The 17,437-nt window shown below is 41.7% G+C and overlaps 6 protein-coding genes across 7 annotated transcripts in view; 4 read left to right on the top strand and 2 right to left on the bottom strand.

Moving 5' to 3' along the window:
- Positions 1 to 2: 2 nt before the first annotated feature.
- Positions 3 to 1,260, top strand: EMC6 (ER membrane protein complex subunit 6). 2 transcript variants are annotated; one of them, XM_018028857.2, is made up of 5 exons: positions 3 to 253; positions 530 to 690; positions 751 to 843; positions 934 to 953; positions 1,041 to 1,260. In XM_018028857.2, the coding sequence occupies exons 1-5, from the start codon at positions 217 to 219 to the stop codon at positions 1,069 to 1,071; spliced, it is 342 nt and encodes a 113-aa protein (XP_017884346.1). In that variant the 5' UTR covers positions 3 to 216; the 3' UTR covers positions 1,072 to 1,260. The 2 variants fall into 2 exon arrangements, with proteins under 2 accessions (XP_017884346.1, XP_017884345.1); XM_018028856.2 differs by lacking the exon at positions 934 to 953.
- Eaat-2 (excitatory amino acid transporter 2) lies at positions 1,188 to 4,395 on the bottom strand. The gene is made up of 9 exons (XM_018028854.2): positions 3,930 to 4,395; positions 3,783 to 3,870; positions 3,502 to 3,700; positions 3,228 to 3,438; positions 2,887 to 3,168; positions 2,578 to 2,811; positions 2,328 to 2,522; positions 2,079 to 2,213; positions 1,188 to 2,008 (listed from the first exon to the last, which is right to left on the bottom strand). The coding sequence occupies exons 1-9, from the start codon at positions 4,001 to 4,003 to the stop codon at positions 1,801 to 1,803; spliced, it is 1,626 nt and encodes a 541-aa protein (XP_017884343.1). The 5' UTR covers positions 4,004 to 4,395; the 3' UTR covers positions 1,188 to 1,800.
- A 1,930-nt stretch (positions 4,396 to 6,325) lies between these two features.
- On the top strand, positions 6,326 to 7,724 carry LOC108627539 (coiled-coil domain-containing protein 42 homolog). The gene is made up of 4 exons (XM_018028824.2): positions 6,326 to 6,444; positions 6,662 to 6,950; positions 7,043 to 7,282; positions 7,371 to 7,724. Exons 1-4 carry the CDS (start codon positions 6,326 to 6,328, stop codon positions 7,698 to 7,700), a joined length of 978 nt encoding a protein of 325 aa, XP_017884313.1. The 3' UTR covers positions 7,701 to 7,724.
- A 1-nt stretch (position 7,725) lies between these two features.
- Positions 7,726 to 10,700, bottom strand: LOC108627538 (Coiled-coil domain containing protein 114). The gene is made up of 7 exons (XM_026815651.1): positions 10,611 to 10,700; positions 9,960 to 10,341; positions 9,546 to 9,880; positions 8,905 to 9,128; positions 8,564 to 8,826; positions 8,208 to 8,497; positions 7,726 to 8,118 (listed from the first exon to the last, which is right to left on the bottom strand). The coding sequence occupies exons 2-7, from the start codon at positions 10,308 to 10,310 to the stop codon at positions 7,938 to 7,940; spliced, it is 1,644 nt and encodes a 547-aa protein (XP_026671452.1). The 5' UTR covers positions 10,311 to 10,341; positions 10,611 to 10,700; the 3' UTR covers positions 7,726 to 7,937.
- LOC113464670 (uncharacterized) lies at positions 8,865 to 10,992 on the top strand. The gene is made up of 2 exons (XM_026815650.1): positions 8,865 to 8,938; positions 10,631 to 10,992. Exons 1-2 carry the CDS (start codon positions 8,891 to 8,893, stop codon positions 10,940 to 10,942), a joined length of 360 nt encoding a protein of 119 aa, XP_026671451.1. The 5' UTR covers positions 8,865 to 8,890; the 3' UTR covers positions 10,943 to 10,992.
- Positions 10,993 to 11,795: 803 nt separating this feature from the next.
- Positions 11,796 to 17,437, top strand: part of LOC108627541 (bicaudal D-related protein homolog) — a 19,754-nt gene continuing 14,112 nt past the window's right edge. Inside the window, exons 1-2 of the mRNA XM_026815648.1 lie at positions 11,796 to 12,082; positions 12,159 to 13,912. Of these exons, the coding sequence (XP_026671449.1) occupies positions 13,673 to 13,912 (240 nt within the window). The 5' untranslated portion in view covers positions 11,796 to 12,082; positions 12,159 to 13,672. The remainder of the gene's footprint in view (positions 12,083 to 12,158; positions 13,913 to 17,437) is intronic.

The raw sequence follows: 17,437 nt of genomic DNA, 5'->3' as shown, positions 1-17,437 counted from the left end.
CACAGAGCTTTGCACTGCTTTGCAATAGTTTTCGTATACAGAATTTAGAGCTTCATATGCACAAAAGCGTGACGGGCAGAATCGAAGAGACTGCGTACTGCAATACTTAGTTTACACTCTCCGCCGTGTAGTTGGCGTTTGGCATGTGCTGTCATCCGCACCGAAGGTGTTAAATTTTATAAATCCGTCTCTAGCGATATTAAAAAAAGTCCAACAATGTTGGGGAAAATCAAAACGAAACAAGAGAAAGGAGGTAAATGCAATAATTGTTTTAACATTGTTTGATTGCTTTACAGTTCAAATTATTTTACCTTCTGTAGCAGGTTATGTTTTTGTTTAATATTACAGAAGATACGTATAAAAAAAGTATGTTGCATGTGAGAAAGATTTTATACATTCGAAATCAGTGAAAATAAAGTTTTGCTATATCTTTTATTTGTTTCATTTTTATTGTAAAATTGAACACTTTATTTTTTTCTCAATCAGTATAGGACCTGAATTATATTTAAAAGGACATTTCTTCTTGTAGAAATAATCGCATATAGTGAAGCAGCAGTTGTAAACAATGCTGCAGTAGTGGAATATTGTAGGATATCAATGGCAGCATTATCAGGTGGCACAGCTGGGTTATTAGGATTAACTGGACTCTGTGGCTTTGGCTTCTATATTTTTGCAGTATTTGGATTATGGGTAAAATCAATTTTACTCTGATTCCCCGTTGCATTAACATTAAACAAATATCTCTTACAGGCGATGCTATTACTAAAAGCTGGTGGTCAATGGAAAAAATATTTTATAAGTAGACGGAACCTCTTAACTAATGGATTTTTCGGAGGCCTTTTTGTATCCTTTATAACATATTAAAACGAAGCATGCAACAATTTTATTTCACTCATATATTTTCCTTAATAAATCGTTAAAACCATACAACAGACGTATGTACTGTTCTGGACGTATCCTTTCAAAATCTCAAATACTTATATATATATATATAAGAAACAAATTTATCACTTGACATATTTTCTTTAATAATATATTAGATTTTTATATGGTATGGTGCACGTATACTGATTAAAAGGATATTTAGATTTAAGGATTTATATATATTTTTTAACTAAATATGTCGTTAACTAATTAAATATATCACAATCGATTGCCAGTTACTGGTCAGAGTAATAATATTGTTATGAAGCACTATGCGATTTATTGTATATGTCTGTACATGTGACACTTTCAAAAATACATTTATTTCATCTGTTCCATCTGTTTAATTTTATCAGTTATATATCGTCTCCGACTCCCCTAATTGTTTAACAGATATAATATACTACATAAGCGAAATAAGGGTGAATTGATTTATGCGGTAAAAATTTACTAAATACATCGTCGATACATTTTTTTTTCGTATAATTACATTTATTATAAAATATTGGACTATTAAAACATATTTATTTTAAACATAATTAAATGTCTGAATTAAAAAATAAATCTAAGGTTTAGCTCTCTGTACAGCGATGTTCCATCGATCCTTATCAGTACTTAAATCATTGCATATATATTGTACTGCGGACACAAGTGGTTCACAATAATATTGCTTTGTACTTGATAAGCTCACTTTTTACTCCTTCTTACCGTATTTCAATTAAAAATATTCCTTTCAACACTTAAAAGAATTTGTAATTATGTATACATATTTTTACAAAACGAATATTGAGTTGGCAGTGAAGGGATAAAGCTTCGCGTCAGTACGATGTCGTAACAAATTTAATTTACTTCCGTTTACGTCGATATTCTAGCGAATCAGATCTTCGTTTCGGAACTTTGCTCGAGGATAGGTGCACTACTGCGCCGAGATTTCTCAGGAATATCCTCGAGAGGTGTCCCCGTTTCAAGGATCTCCAATTTCTTTTCCTGATCCATTCTCTCCAATTCCTCTTTGCTCAAATGATAAACTATCCCGGCCCCGTACCCGTCGCCCAGTACGTTGATCGAAGTTCTGATTCGATCCCTTCGGACAATAAAGTATAATGTTACCGAATACGATTCCATAATCGTTCTAATTTAAGTAATAAACTTACAATAACCAATCAACGGTAAATAGCAGAGAAACATCGTTCGTTGGTAGACCCAAAGCTGTGAGCACTATTAACATCGTAACCAAAGCCGAGCTGGGAATACTCGCAGCCCCAATGCTCGCTAAGGTAGCCGTCAGACTATAATAGACGAAAGCGTTGTATGAACAAATATTAAACTATTATAAATAGTATATAAATAGTATTATAAATAGTATAAATATTAAACTAATTTTTCGCGTTGACCACACAAACCTGACTGTTATAACTTCGCCGATTCCCATCGAAATTCCGTTCAATTGAGCGATAAAAATCGCGGCTACCGCTTCGTAAAGAGCCGTACCATCCATGTTCACCGTAGCTCCTACGGCTACTACGAATCGCGTTACGCGTGAATCAATTTTATTGTTCTCCTCGAGGCAACGAAACGTTATGGGCAAAGTTGCGGCACTAAAACGATTAACAACTGAGTTGTATAATTATTATGAACTCGGACGTTGATTACCTCGATGCTGTTCCTAACGCTGTGATCCAAGCTTGCATCATACCCCTAAAGAATACGGCCGGATTCTGCCGCGTTATAATCCAAAATATCAGTGGTAAAGTGATTACAGCGTGAATGAGTAAGCCCAACACGACCGTCACCATGTACAGACCTAACATCTGAGCAGTTGCTCCAAGATTCTTAATTGACATTATTTTTCCAGTTATCAGACACATGATTCCGAACGGAGAATACCTGCGTAATATTAAAAATGGAAGACGTGCACTATTTTAGATCACGTCAAATTGTAGTTACGCCTCGATCCCTCACCACATCACGATCATTGTAACGAGTCTCATGATTATATCGTTCAGGACGACAAAGAAGTCGACCATCAACCGTCCACGTGGACCGATCTGTCCAGCGAGGAGGCCGAACGTGATGCAGAACATTATTATTCCCATCACGTTTGTCCCATCTCTGTATATTAACGTTGGCTCTAGGATTTGATTGCTTCGATTCGTACTCCCTATGACCACAACGTCCTTCGTCACGTAAGTCGTCTGCGCCTGCTGGAAGCAAGCCTGCACCAAATTTTCCGGCACCATGTTTCTAGAATCGACATTCGCCGATGATGATCGGTTGCGATCGATTACGCGTTCTGCATGTACCTAATTATATCGAGGATAGCGTCTAACGTGGAGATTTTAGTGATCTCGGCTTTGGGCGCACTGACGGTAGATTTGATCCTGGGATCACCGGGATGGATCATCAGTACCATCACGATACCAATTACGGCCGCGAGAATAGTTGTTGCGGTATAATATATCAACGCTCTGAGACCGATTCTCCCTGACCCTTTCGGGTCCAGCTGTGCCATTCCTAGAAAACGGAAAACTTAGCACCCAGCCGATTCTGACGGCCGGTGACGCGTTGCGTAATCACCGGAGATGAGCGATGAGATGATCAGCGGTAGAATGAACATCTTCAATAGCCGCATGAGAAGTTCTCCAGGGAAATTGACAAGTGTGATAACTAGTGGCGACGGATTCGCTAATCGGCCGAGAAATCCGAGGATAAGACCTAGCAGGACTGCGATGATCGTAAAAACCAAAAGCAAGTTCACGCCTATCCAATCTACTACCTGCGCTCACGTTCAAATTCAATGTAGAAAAAATCCGCGAGAAATCAAACGGGCAAAACATACGTATATTAATACCACTAACTATTTGCAATCTGTCGAGCGGCGTCATTTGAGGAGGGACCTTCTCTTCGTCCACGGTCGTTATTTTATCGATCTCGTCGGAACGTGACCTAGAAATTGCCTAGGTCAAACATCGGTCCAGAAGAAGCTGCAAGTTCATAAATCTTACGTCTGGGCTTCCCTAACTTCCGGCGTGCCCCTGAGGATCGCGACGACTCCAGATATGCGACGGCTCAGCGACATTGCTTCCGATTTAGTAACGCGGCACTTCAAAATTTCATTCACCGTTTATATCTGAGCACCAGGAAAATCACCAGAGTCGCGTACTCGATCATCCCGCGGACGTCACCATTGTGTCTGCCTAAATCCTCGGTGTTCGTTACGGTGTCCCTTCAGAGTCGTCGATACGTCGGAATCGTAAAATAAACTATAAGCGACATCCGCGAATCTTGGCAGACCCTTTACGCGCAAAGCACTGCCGAGTGACTATCGTACGATCGAACACTTTTGTAGGTATCGCGTCGTCACGATCTGCCATCACGTAGATAATGTGCCCCATCCAGGAAGCTGATTACGTCGTACGCGAGGGGACGGGGGATGAAGCTTGCAAGAGTGAATGAAGACAGCTCGAAGAACGAGAGAGATAGTCGGCAACAGGAAGAGGGCACTCATCGTAACGGGTCGCACGGCATCGAATAAGCAGAAGGGAGAAAGATGTGTACCACGCGCATACGTTTCGCAGAAATAGGCCCTATTGCATTCACGGTGCATCGGCTAAATTGCTCTAAATGGAGAACTTGAACGATTCATCTGCTCACGCGTAATCCCCCCCACGATCTGATTTAACTGTCCGATATTACGTGTTGAAAAATGTTCTTACGGGTGATAATTAAATAGTCGGGACGATTAATGATATCGTTTAAAAGGAATCATTGTGCTCTAATGGGATATGCAACGTACTTGAAGTACAGCGATGAGGAGCGTCGTAGGCAGAAATAGTATACACCGCACGCACGTGTCTCTTGAAGGACTTGTTAATTAAGTTCATTGAGTCAAAGACAACATCGCAATTTCTGGGGTATTGATAGACTGCTAAATAAATCAAAATCAGTTTACTGACAAACAACAATAGATGTTTGAATGCTGTATTATTAGCATTGGAAATGTACGTCGGAAATGGAATATTCGTGATGAGCTATTTGGAAGATATGTAGGACATACGCCAATTTGTAAAATCCCTTTGTATATCCATTGGGAAGTAACCTAATTCCTTCAGTAATGATGGCTCTGAGTGACTATATGCACAGTAATATTGGGTTTACGGTACTTCGTGCGAGAGTACAATACGGGAATAAGTTACACGTCAACTTGGGGGACTGCTTACTACATAGAACAAATACTACATTCGAGAAACTATATTCTTCAAGATAGAATGATATAATAAAAAAATAATAAGTTTTGGTTGCAAATAATTTTGATTAATATTATCTTGTATTTATAATAAAAAGAAATAATATTATAAAATAGTTAATTAGTTTTGTTGACACAAGATCTAAACCGTGCAGTTAACGATCTAAAATTAACGGCAAAATGACTGAAGCTCGGGTTGGAAATTCATTCAATCAATAGAGGAAGACGAGACGAGAATAATGACTTTTTGTTCATCCCGATATCTCAATCTGTTCCCGAGATATGAATTTCCAAAGTTTTGCCGTTAGACGATCCCTAGTAGAATTTCGCCCCACTTCTGGTCTTACAATCAAAGGGTTCTTTCTTGGAAACCAGTTGCGGGCGCCGTCTGACTGTACAGTTGGAGTGGGGTAGGTCAGTAACTAGGTCAAGGTGCGACAAAGAGGCCCGAACCGAGCGAGAAGGACAGTAACAGCGTTTCAAGACATCTCCAGAACGGGAATTCGGATCCGGATTTTAAAAGGGTGTTTCTCCCTCTTTTCTTTCTCGATCTTTGCGCAATTTCCTGCTAACTCCATTCGTTAAGAAATAATACGAAATGAGCGAAATAATTAATCGATTACGATTAAGAAAATTGTATATGACCTTTTTTGCAGTTAATAGAAGTACCTAACAGGACTACCCCTTCAGATTTTGCAAATGACTGCTTCCCTGTTAACGTTAGCAAAAAATGTTTCAAACGAAAGTTGTAGATACCATCAAAAGCTACAAGTTTTGAATGAACCATTTTTTTCTATCGTCAATAATTAACGAGTAATTTGTAATAAATTGTTTCATCGTTTTATGTCAAATACTCGTAAACTATTGACGCTGACAAAAAAATTTTCAAACGAAAGTTGTATTATCAGATATCGTCATTATATCGCTTATCAAGTCAAATTCCAGTGCATAATCCGTTGATAACGTTGTAAGTGACATGGAAATGATTTGGAGTTTCGCCTGTCTTCGCTAAAGGCGCCACTTACTTGGAGCAAATCTGTATTTCAAATTGTTTGATCAATTGATCTTGTATATAGTTTCACGTCCTATCGAAAATTTACTAATTACCGTAAATCACTATTCGTTTGTAACGGTGTACATTTACATAAAATTAAAATGGCTGGCATACAAGAAGAAGAAGTGAAAAATTTCATTCGTCGAGCCCTCGTTACAACAGACCCGGAGAAAGCCGTCACAGAATACTTCGTATCAAAGCAGGAAGATCGAAATATTAAGTAATGTAACAGAAAGGTTTACTTCAATTGTTGCACGATACGCTACAAGTATACTTTGTGTTGCTCTTCATTTTCAGTTCTGTAGGATATTCGAGAACAGATGTAAAAATTCTATGAGAAAAGGTTTCCGTTCATTTTCACGTCGTTCATTTCTGTAATTTAAAGTAAAGCGACTAACACCTCCAAAGATATGTGAGTTGTGTGTTCTGTGTGTTAGAAAGTATCCTGCATGGGATAAGCCAAGAGTTTACCCGGCGTTAGAAGTAATCAGAGCGCAATGCGAATTATCAAGAGCCGAGGAAAGATTGCATCTAAAATGGGCGGAGCAGGAGAGGAAACGGAAGATCATGGATAAGCAGTGGGATCAAATGAGACGGAAGGAACTGGTCCTTCGAGAATCCTTCATAAAGTTCAACAGATTCGTCAGGGAGAATCAAGAGAAACGCGATCGCGCGGAGGCCAAGATCAAGGAAGAACGCGAGCGTCAAGCGCAAAGGCAGGAAGAAGTAGGATATCGAAGTTAAAATCGGCGAAAGATATTATTTGTAGAGTAGTGAAAATGCAGCTCTGTTTTTTTAGCAAGGAACATATTTTCTAGATCGACGAATTAACGGAAAAGTTGCGTTACATGAACGAGGTTCGGGAGAAAATGAATAAATACGTAGGAGAGTACAAGAAATATCAGAACTATTTAGAGAGGGTGGTGAACGAGACAGGGGAATTCAATTCGATTTCTGAAATCTTCAATCGATACGAAACGTTGATAGACGCGGGGATGATGTTGTCCGAGCACGAGGATAAAAATCTCGAGATATTAGAGGACAGGGGAACAGAAATAGTAGACAGATTTTTCTTAAAATTATAATTTATTGAAATTCAATTTTTGATTATACAATAGAAAAGAATGGACGTATCTTTTCTTACAGCATCATATGACGGAGGCGAAGTCACAAAAGCTGATGGCATTGAATAATAAACTAGCGCAGCTACAAGCGAGGCGAGATAAGGCAGAGGCGCAAGCTCGTAGATGGGAGACGATCGTGGCTGAGATAAAAGTGAAGGCCGCGGAGAAAAATTTGGAGCACACGCAGGTAAAAACGTGCTGCTGGAATCTGTATCAACAGATCTGTAAGAGAAAGGATATACCCATAACTGTGAGCAAGGACGACGTCGAGCAACAGCTAGACCAAATTAAGCGAACCATTCTCGAACTGAAACGAATCATCAGAGTGGCGAAGAAACGGGCAGTAAAATAGACACAACAAGACAGCGGGTTTACTCGACACTTTACTTGTCCACATTATTTGTAAATAGATAATCTAAAGAAATAAATTATAAATACTGATAAATATGTTATACTATACTGTTATTAAAAAGCAAACTAAAAGGGCGGAGGGGTGACAATTTTTTTTTTTATACGATTCAGATTGAGCCGATTATATTCTGCTTTCTGATTGCGTACCCAATTCACGGGCTTCCTATTACGTACTATTTTATTGATATCTTTTTTGTATGACTTTTCTAGCTGCCGGCAAGTGACACCCTGATATGTTGTGCAGCAATTCCGAATAATCTTCTTCGAGCCTTTGTTTCAACTTGTTAGTAGCCTCGTCGCGCGAGAGTGGGTGTTCCAAACCCTCGGATACGATTTGTATTTCTTCCTTTTCGATGCATCTATACGATTTAATGGGCATAGGGAATAGAAAAGATATTCGGAACGGGAAAAAGGAGATATAAAGAAAAAGGAAGGAAACAGTGCTTACAGGGCGCAAGGTTGGGTAGGGGCAATGTATTCAATCGGAGGTACTTTCAACCTGGGTCTTCTTTCTTCGTCCAGTCTCAGCTGTTGCGTCTTAGTCGCTCTGTCTAGCCAGTACACTTTGTGGAACATCTGCGTGATGCGTTTTTCAATGATTCCTAGATATAGCATAACATTATTCGGTGTTATCTGTTCGTGGTCGCCCAATAGTTTCAAGATCGGAGAATTGTCGCAACGAATTGCTTTGAAAAGAGAATCTATCCCTTTAAGTAATTTTTCTATCACGTCATCGCACTGAAACAAACATTGTAATTAGTCGTTCGACTTTTGAAAGGTGTGTGCATGCTCTCAATATACCACCTGTGTCAAATTTTCTTCAGCTGCATCGGCGAGAACGGTCTGTTCTTCAAGGTCTTTTTTAAGTTTTTCTAGGATTTCGGTTTGCTGACGACCCTGAAGCTCAGTCGTGTACTCTGCATCTTCTATAGCAGCTGTCAGCTGCGTCATTCTCGTCTGGAGGCTCTCAAGTTCATCGTTTAATTCATTCACATAACTGAACAGCGCGAAGTTTTCCTCCTCTTGCTTTATAAAGTGTCCTATGAGCTTGTCGACGTCGTGCTCGCCTACGTAACGTAGATAGTTGTAGTAGAGTCACGGTCTGTGTACTATGTTACATTATCATCAAGTATGAAAATTGGTACCAGTGAATTCTTTGATCATGTGCAGAATTTGTTTGTAAGACGCAATTTTATTTTGTTTCTCCTCCATTCTTTCCCTTTTCTCCTCTGCGCGTTTCGCGTTCAAATCGGCCATTTCACGATACTGTCCCTTCACGCCAAGGAATTCTTGCAATTTCATTTCGTTGTCCATCGTCCTTTGCAGTTCGCACATCTCTGTGACGTGAGCCCTCAGATCTCTCAATCCTCTTTAAAAAAAAAACGAAACATTCGATATTTTCTTTTCCGGTATTTCGAATGATTGCGTTACCGGAAGTGGCTAAAGCGCAAATAGGTTAATGACCCGATAAACGAAATATTGGATAATCTCGAAGCGCGACCGCGATGCGCCATTTCATTCCGATCGTTATCCTCGGTTCCGAGTTTCTAACTCTCAACGAATGGATGGATGAATTTGTTCTACGCGAAATACGAATAAGTAACTTTCAACTCGTTAATGCGACTCGGAGTTATGGGGACAACGATCCGATCTGCGTAACTTTCGCGACTATTCTTCGGTGAAAAATGTCATGAAACTTGTCGCGACGGTACCGGATTTTCTAGAGAGTTTCGCGTTATATTAATATTTGAGAGAAAAGATTCCTTGCCCAGATCTATGTACATACCTTTCTCGAAGAGCTTGCATCTTATTCAGCTCCTCGTCTCTCTGATTGAACGCGATGGTAGCTTGCTCGATCAAATCATTGATAACTTGCTTGCCAGTGTTCAGTTGATTCATCAATTTATTCCAATACGCTGTAAACTGCTCTCGGTCCTTGATCATACTCTCGATTTCCTCCCGCAGCTTCTTATTGTCACAGACAGCGATGTTGAATCTCTTCGTCGCTACGTCCAATCGATTCTCCAGCATGTAAATCAATTTATTCTGTCGCACAGCCCGCTCCTTCAGCTGCGCGTCCGATCTAATTTTCATTTTTAAACACGTGGTCTCTTTCGATAACTGCAAACAAGGTGTCAATAGAATTTCTTTATCTTCGATTATTATCGATGAACGAAACCGGATGGATCGATTTTTGAACCTTCTGAATTTCTTTATCGAGCACAGCTATTTCCTCTTTCTCCATCGTGATCGATTCATCATACTCCTGTTGCATCTTCATGAGACACTTGAGCTTTTCCTCTATTTCCGCATCTTTACGAATAAACGTCTTCGACGCAGCCGTTCTGATACGGAGGACGAGCTCCGACTTTTCGTACTCTAAACGATCGATCATGTTCATTTGATTGCGGAGTTGTAGCCTCGCATCCTCGACGCAGGTCCCTCGATCGTTCTCCATTATTCTGTACTGCCTTTTCAATCTTGAAAGTTCAGCCTGAGCCATCATCTCGAGCTCTAGCTCGTCCGGCGTGTGGTCCGGTTTCCGCGCCATTCTCAGGCTTTACCTTGCGACTAATTACAACCTATCGAACATTCAAAATTGATAACACGTGACAAAATATCGTTCGAATTCAGTGATTGAGCATCGCCTGGCTCGGGATAAAATAAATACACGCTATAGCCTATTGTCTATCTATAATGATTCAAACATTTTATTCATCGGACAATTGGATTCGCTGAAAGTTTTTACATGCTCAACGTAACATACACTACTTGTTGCGAGAAGACTGTTTTCTTTTATTGATCAACGCATGCGAATGTAAAGCAGTGTGTAAAGGTTACTGCGACTCACTATTTGTTAAACATCTATAGAAAAGTTGCGCTCGCGATGGATCAGAGATTTTCCCGGGATTCGTCGCCGGTATCTTCCTCACCGTCCACGTAGGTGATCTCGAGGATCAACGCAGGGGAGGAAAACACTTTCCCAACGTGTCTGTCGATGACGTTCAGCGGCGACATTTGAGAAAGACATCTGCCACCCTATGTAGCTGTACCATCTGCACGCAGGGTACCGTTGTTCTTGTTGGTGCTTCCGGTTGCCAAGCACCCTTCCAGGGGTGTATCGCACCCGTAACGGTCTCACGCGTCAACAAAATTCCATCATTACTTGTACTAAAAACCTAAAGGGATTTAGAAAAATGATATTTCTCTATATTTGTATTACGTAGAGATGACGATGATCAGCCGAATATGAATTTGAAAAATAGTCTGTGTTCGGTGAATTTTGTCTGATAAAATCAGCTGCATTGGCGGGCCACTAGATGGTGCAAGCCGCTTAATGATAACAACCGATGTTGTTGAACACGTATACAATTACATTGCTAACTAGAGCGCTCAATGACGGACACTTTGCAGCGTTATTACTTACATGTTAATAATCACCGAATGGTGCCACGATCAACGATCTCTCTAAGAGAAAAAGAAAAATCACATTTCATTACATACTTTTTCTTTATCTAATTGATTACTGTGCAGCTTGCAAACTGCTGTATAACAACGCGAATTTCTTTATTTCGCCACACATACATATATGTGCTTTGTGTTCCGTATGTTTCTTCGGTTTCACACTAGACTAGAATTATAGTGAAACTGCCTGAGTCATTTCGAATGAAACGCATTTTCTAACTCTCGAAACGATCCAGGCAATTCGTTTTTCGACGTATCAGCGTTACGTGTTGTCAGTTTGATATATTTCTGATCTAGTCCGCGCGATTATACGCGCATTTATTATACGGACGACGTGGAATAAGAAGAGGATAAATTCTGGTTATTTGTTTTATCGTAGCGTAGCAAACGCGTGGATAACAACAGCAAACGTAGGAGGATCGTGTGTTGAACACGATCCATAGATTCGTGAGATCGAGTCAGGTGGCTGTTCGACCAGGTGTGTCGAGTAGTGGGGACAGCGTCGAGTGGTGGGTACGGGCAAGGGAGAGGCTAGTATGCCTCCAGAGGGGAAGGTCGACAGGTCGATTGTCCCGTGCGCGGGTGTACAACGAAACCCTTTCATCCACGTACATTTTCTCCAGTTTTCCCGCGTGCCTCTTCGCTCGTCCGCGACGAGTGCTTATCAGGTGCACGCACGAATAATTCCGAAGGACCCAATAATAATCGATCGCGACACCGAGACGTCGTTGGTGGCGATACGGAACGATCGAAATCGGGATAATTGCACGGTCGGATCAAATTTAGCAGTGCGAGTGAACGTTTACGTAGCGGAACGAGCTTGAGTAGTAGAACGAATTACTTTCAGCAGGAGCAGAGGTGGGAGAATCTCCTCTACCTGGCCGAGGAGCACGGCCGCACGATTCCGTAATATTTATTTTCTACTTGCTGGCAGCGAGGTGAGTCACTACCTGGCCGACTACGGCACGGTGCGGCGAGCTGGTCCGCCTGGCGTGTCCGCGTCCCTTTGCGCGTGTACCTTGCGCGAGTTCACGGCGATCGAGCTCCGAAACCAGTCGAGGAAGAGAGAGAGGGTCCTGTCCTGTCGACGACCGCGAATTCGGGAACAAAGGAACGATCATCGGCGAGGGTAGGAGGTCACATTCGTTCGATCGACTCCATTTGCGACGAGAGCCCGGCGGTTCCACAATGTCAAGCGTAACCACTGACGTCATAATTTGTTTAAGGACAGCCGACGGAAAGTAGTGTGACACATGTAGTGAAGGTTGCGTCGCGTCGATATCCGTACACGCCAGGTCGTACAATTTTAATATCAGTAAAGCGTTTAATTTCACGGAACAGCCGAGAAAGAAATTCGACTGATAACCGAGTGTAATTTGTGTGTATAGACAGTGATCGCTTGTTTACGAGTTTCTGGTGAATAGTGAAACAATATCAGCATGTGTGCCTGACGATCAAAGGGATTTTATACTAAGTTGTGTTCACCGTTTCGAAGATTGCATTGTTGTTAATTCCTAACGAAGAGCTAAGAATCGTTACTGGCTGTATGTTCGCGCGTGGTAACCAGGAAACGGAGCAGAACATCGGAATTAAGCCTGTAACTGTTCACCCCCGTTTCCTAAACGCAGGAGATGTTACATCGAAGATCTATCGATCAATCGATTATCCATGCCGAAGTGAGTTTTTGCTCGGTGATCGCGTGTGCGCGTTCAATCGGACATTGAATACGATCCATGAAAGCGTTTGAAAGTAGTCGACGATTATGCCGGTGAACGTGACCACAGCTGATCGTTTCCGGCGGTGAGAGACTTCGGTGATCGACGAGGAAACCTGTTTCGGTTCCGATGTTACGTGCGCGAGCCCGGACGAGGGGAAAAAGTGAACTTACACGCGCGGCTTTTATTATCGCGTCGCGTAATTCATCTACAACGTTTCGAAGGTATTCGTTATGACTCAGTCAAGGATTATCGTTACGTTATTGAACTGTTTTTGTTTAATCAACGTGCTTGAAAATCGTCTAATCGGATTTTCATAATTAGCGTGGACGATCACAAAATATGTGACAAGAGCTTAAAAAGATTTCGCCAATTCAAGTAATAAATCATCGATTTTTGCGGAAACCGGGTATCGAACAGGCTTACTAAACTGTTTCTAAATCGGAATCACCACGCATAATCAATGTACTTAATTCTTAACCACGGTCAGCCTCGACACGTGTATCGGTTCGTTCGCGGTTTTTAATCCACGCTACGTCTTCCTTCGGATCGATCGCATCGACTAGACTAGCGCGTACGTATACCCGCATTCTGAACGTTACAAATGGTTCTGACGCGTGGGCGGTTCGTCACCTGGTCCCGCGTGTGTCATTATCACGAACGACAATAAAGGTTCACGCGTTGCCAGACCGCGGAACACTCCGTTGACGATCGGCAAGCGTGAAACGACACGATGTTACCGAAGAAGGAGGTCCAGCACGAGCCGTACTCTCTGGAGGACATGATTTCCGATCTCCAGGCCCGAAGGAACTCCCTAGATCAGGAGGACCTCGAGGACCCGGTCGAGCTTTTGAAGAAACGAGACAGAGATCTCGTCTTGGCCGCGGAATTAGGCAAAGCGCTTCTTGAGAGGAATCAAGAATTGACCAGGCAAATCGAGGGTCTCGCTGAAGAGTACTCGACCAAGTTGGAAGTGAGTATCCGAGATGATTTTCAAATCTTGCTTCGCTTTCACAGCTTATCGTTCGAACAAATGATAGACAAAGGTACAATCGATTTGTTATCTGTATCAACATTGCGTCGCGAGAGATAAAGAAATTGTTTGATAATTGCGCGATGTTAAGATAATCCGTTGTTCGACCGCGAGGTGGAAAATTCATAGACCGATAAGGCAGCTAACTGGTTCGTTCTCAATCGAAGCCAATGAAGTAAATATTCGACGAAAGATTAAAGATTTACATTATGTAAGGGATGATTTATTAAATTAAGTAAGGAGGCGTGATTTGTATTGACTTTTTCCACGTTGACAGAAAGTTTCATTAAGCTGAGAGCTGAGTATTAAGGATTATGTCCAGTTCTCTTCTGTCTAAATTTTTCGATTGACGCAAAACGAGTCTAATAAACAATTCTCAAAAATCATTTTAATAGTAGCTACTATTTCGTTGAATACAATTTTCATCATCTTAGAGTTTGAAACGAACAAATGCTTCAGTGCATAATACCATCGTACGCCTCTCCTAGAAGGGAAGGCAAAAAAGACAATATTTGACTTAATAAATGCCGTCATAAATTACTACGCTTATTCATTAACGTCAACGGCATACAACTCGCATCGCGTGTTCGTATCTTCCTGCTGAAAATTTCCACGACTTTTCCGGATGATGAGCTGAAAACGAGAAAAAAATGAAAGTTCAGAGAACGCGCTCTCACACGTAGAGACGTTTCTCCGCGGTTTTCGCCGGAATCGGGCCACGGGGCACGATTCTGAATTTCAAATGCATTTTTTTTATTACGTGCGCCGTAGTTGGATTCGAGATCGCGACACCGATAAATTTATCTGCGAAAACAAATGGGAACACCTGACATTGAGAACTATACGTCATTCTTGATAAACTCATTGCAGTCACGTTGGTCGATTTCATTTTTTCAGCTTGTCGTCTTCGAGCCACTTTTTTTATTCCAATCGTTCCATTCTATCCCGATCGATAGGATTAGAAGCAGAAAAGGGATTCTAAATCACTTATCCTATGTTCCATAAACGAAAAGAACCGAAGTTTTTCATCACTAATTTTCTTGACGCTGACTCACGTTTTTATATAACTCGTGAAAATTTCATTAACGTCGTATCGTTAAACACTCGCGTGTTGAACAAAGAAAAAAACCCGACGGTTTCGTATGGTAGTCGCAATAAATACGAATAATAATTGCAATTTTCTGGGGCATCAAACGCGGTCTTGCCATGACTTTCGACGAATGCTTCCCGTAGTAGAGTATGGCTCACGCGAGAGCGTTGCCTCCACGCATGGAATCGATACGCAACCGTGGACTCGGAAAAGCGTGAAACCGTAGCGTTTTGACTGCGTAATGACATCAATTTTTCTGGTCACGCACGTTTCACGCATGCCTCGGATCGCGGAGCAACGAAGTTGTAAAATTTAGCAACCACGTGCGCCGACGAAACCATATCAAACGGTAATAAAAAGTTCGAGCCTCAGCTTAGAATTGAGTTCTGCGTTTTAATGCAGTTATAAAATTTGATCGAACTAAGAACAGGATACGTACGAGAGGGAAATTTATAGAATTTCGCCATTTCTTGGCCTGTATTAGTGTCGCAGGAGCGAGTGTGTAGCGCGAGCCAGGTAACCACAGGGTCGTGGACAGAAAGCCAGGAAAGCGTGGAAACAAGTCACTTAGGCAACGTAACGTCAAAGACAATGCCCGGCACCACGCTCTGCCTAGCCTCGTACCCGCTTCTCCGTCTATCTTTCCGCGTTTTGCCTGTCACCGTATTTTTGACCTACGGAGAACACGCCGTGCGCACGCTCCCGTGTTCCTCCTTTGTCTCTGACTACAATGCTGGTTGCGCATGGCGCCTTGTTCACGCTTGTAAACCTGGGATCCAGTTCACTGGGCCAGTTTAAGCTTCGGTGCTTTCGGACTTGGAATCTTTCGGCTCCCTCATTAGATCGGATCATCTCTTCTCCGGAGCGGTTGAGAAATCGACGTATCCGTCGGAATCTCGGTTTAACTTCGTTTTAAGGAAACCACGGTAACGGAGCACCGAGGAAAGACAAACACGCGATCGTTATTACTATTCTTCGACGTACATGATCCTATTTATGGTGCGCGCATTCCGGAAACGAGCGTGCTTTCGTACAAATAAGTTGTTGTACGTCTTCCGCCTGGCATCCGGATATAATTATTACCCGTCTCAGAAAGTTTCACGAAAATGTTTAAATTCTCGATGGAAACGTACGAGAGGAAGATAATTCATCGCTGATGCACGGCACTTTGTTCGATTACTCAAAAATGACAAACCGTCGCGTGGGAGAATTCTCGTCATCGCTGTATCAACAAATGCAACGCGCGTGCGTTTACTCGGTTCTTGCAATCGTCTGCACGTGACTAAATATTCCTCGAAGGAAAGATTGAACAAGCATCTTCACCCGGGATCAATGAGAAAATACTTTTCCTCCGGCCTCTTTTACATACTTATTCACTTTCACGACGGTCTCATTGTTCATAATCGATGCGCGATTATGCATGGGCTCGTGCGAACACTTTACGTACAAGGCGCGCGCATGAATTGCAAAGAGGATTCGCATAACAAACGTAGACAGGGCGTCTTAGGTTTCCGGATTTTTTAATTAGCGCATTACTATTACGGGTTGTACGGTGTCCGGTGTTACCGCACGGGTAAGCGTTCAAATTCTTGTTACGTAAGACGTGTAGAAAGCATTTTGGAGGAACAACGAGCGGTCTGCGGTTTCCTTGATCAACCGACTTCCTTCTCCGACAGTCGTTTATTTCTCGTCGCCATTGTAACACTTTGCCGTGTACTCGCATTAATTATGCGTTATCTTACGAATAAACAAACATCCGATTAATTATTCACTTTTTACCGTAGCCCGAGTGCGTGCGCGATTATTTAATAACGAGACTTTCGAAACGGCTTGGTAACCCTTCCGTGTCCGAATGAGGAATATTAATCTAGGAAAAAGAATTTGAACAGCGAGATACAAGCGTTAAAATGATGCTACTTATTTACGGAAGAGAGATCGCCATTTTCAAATTCATCTATCCTATGGATTCATGTTAATTTATCACCGATTATGCTTTAACGGCCGCGTGAAAATAACGTTTCTTTCTTCTGAATGCAACGCGCGTTCCGGTTGTATGTATCGTAAACTCGATTTAAAGGATTCCAACTGTTTAATATTCGCGTGACGCAGTGCCGTAAGAAATAGTTACTTCATGCGAAATAACGAATGAAAATGTGACAGAAGATTCTTTCGTATCTCGAATTCCATACTTTCAAATATTTCGCATAACGCCTGATTGAAAACGGATTTCTTTTAAGGATGTATTGGCTATATAGTCAATCCCAAAAGTTTATGTACCTTAGAAAAACGCATTTCCTATAATTAAAAAGAAATCAGACGTCGGAAGAATAATGCTAATAATAAATAGCTACGTGCTAAAAAGTATAGAAGGAAAT

This window comes from Ceratina calcarata, unplaced genomic scaffold (genome assembly GCF_001652005.2).
Source record: "Ceratina calcarata isolate Rehan_Ccalc_2016 unplaced genomic scaffold, ASM165200v1 scaffold478.2, whole genome shotgun sequence".
In the NCBI taxonomy this organism is placed as follows: Eukaryota; Metazoa; Arthropoda; class Insecta; order Hymenoptera; family Apidae; genus Ceratina; species Ceratina calcarata.
This window is presented reverse-complemented; position numbering and strand designations above follow the sequence as displayed.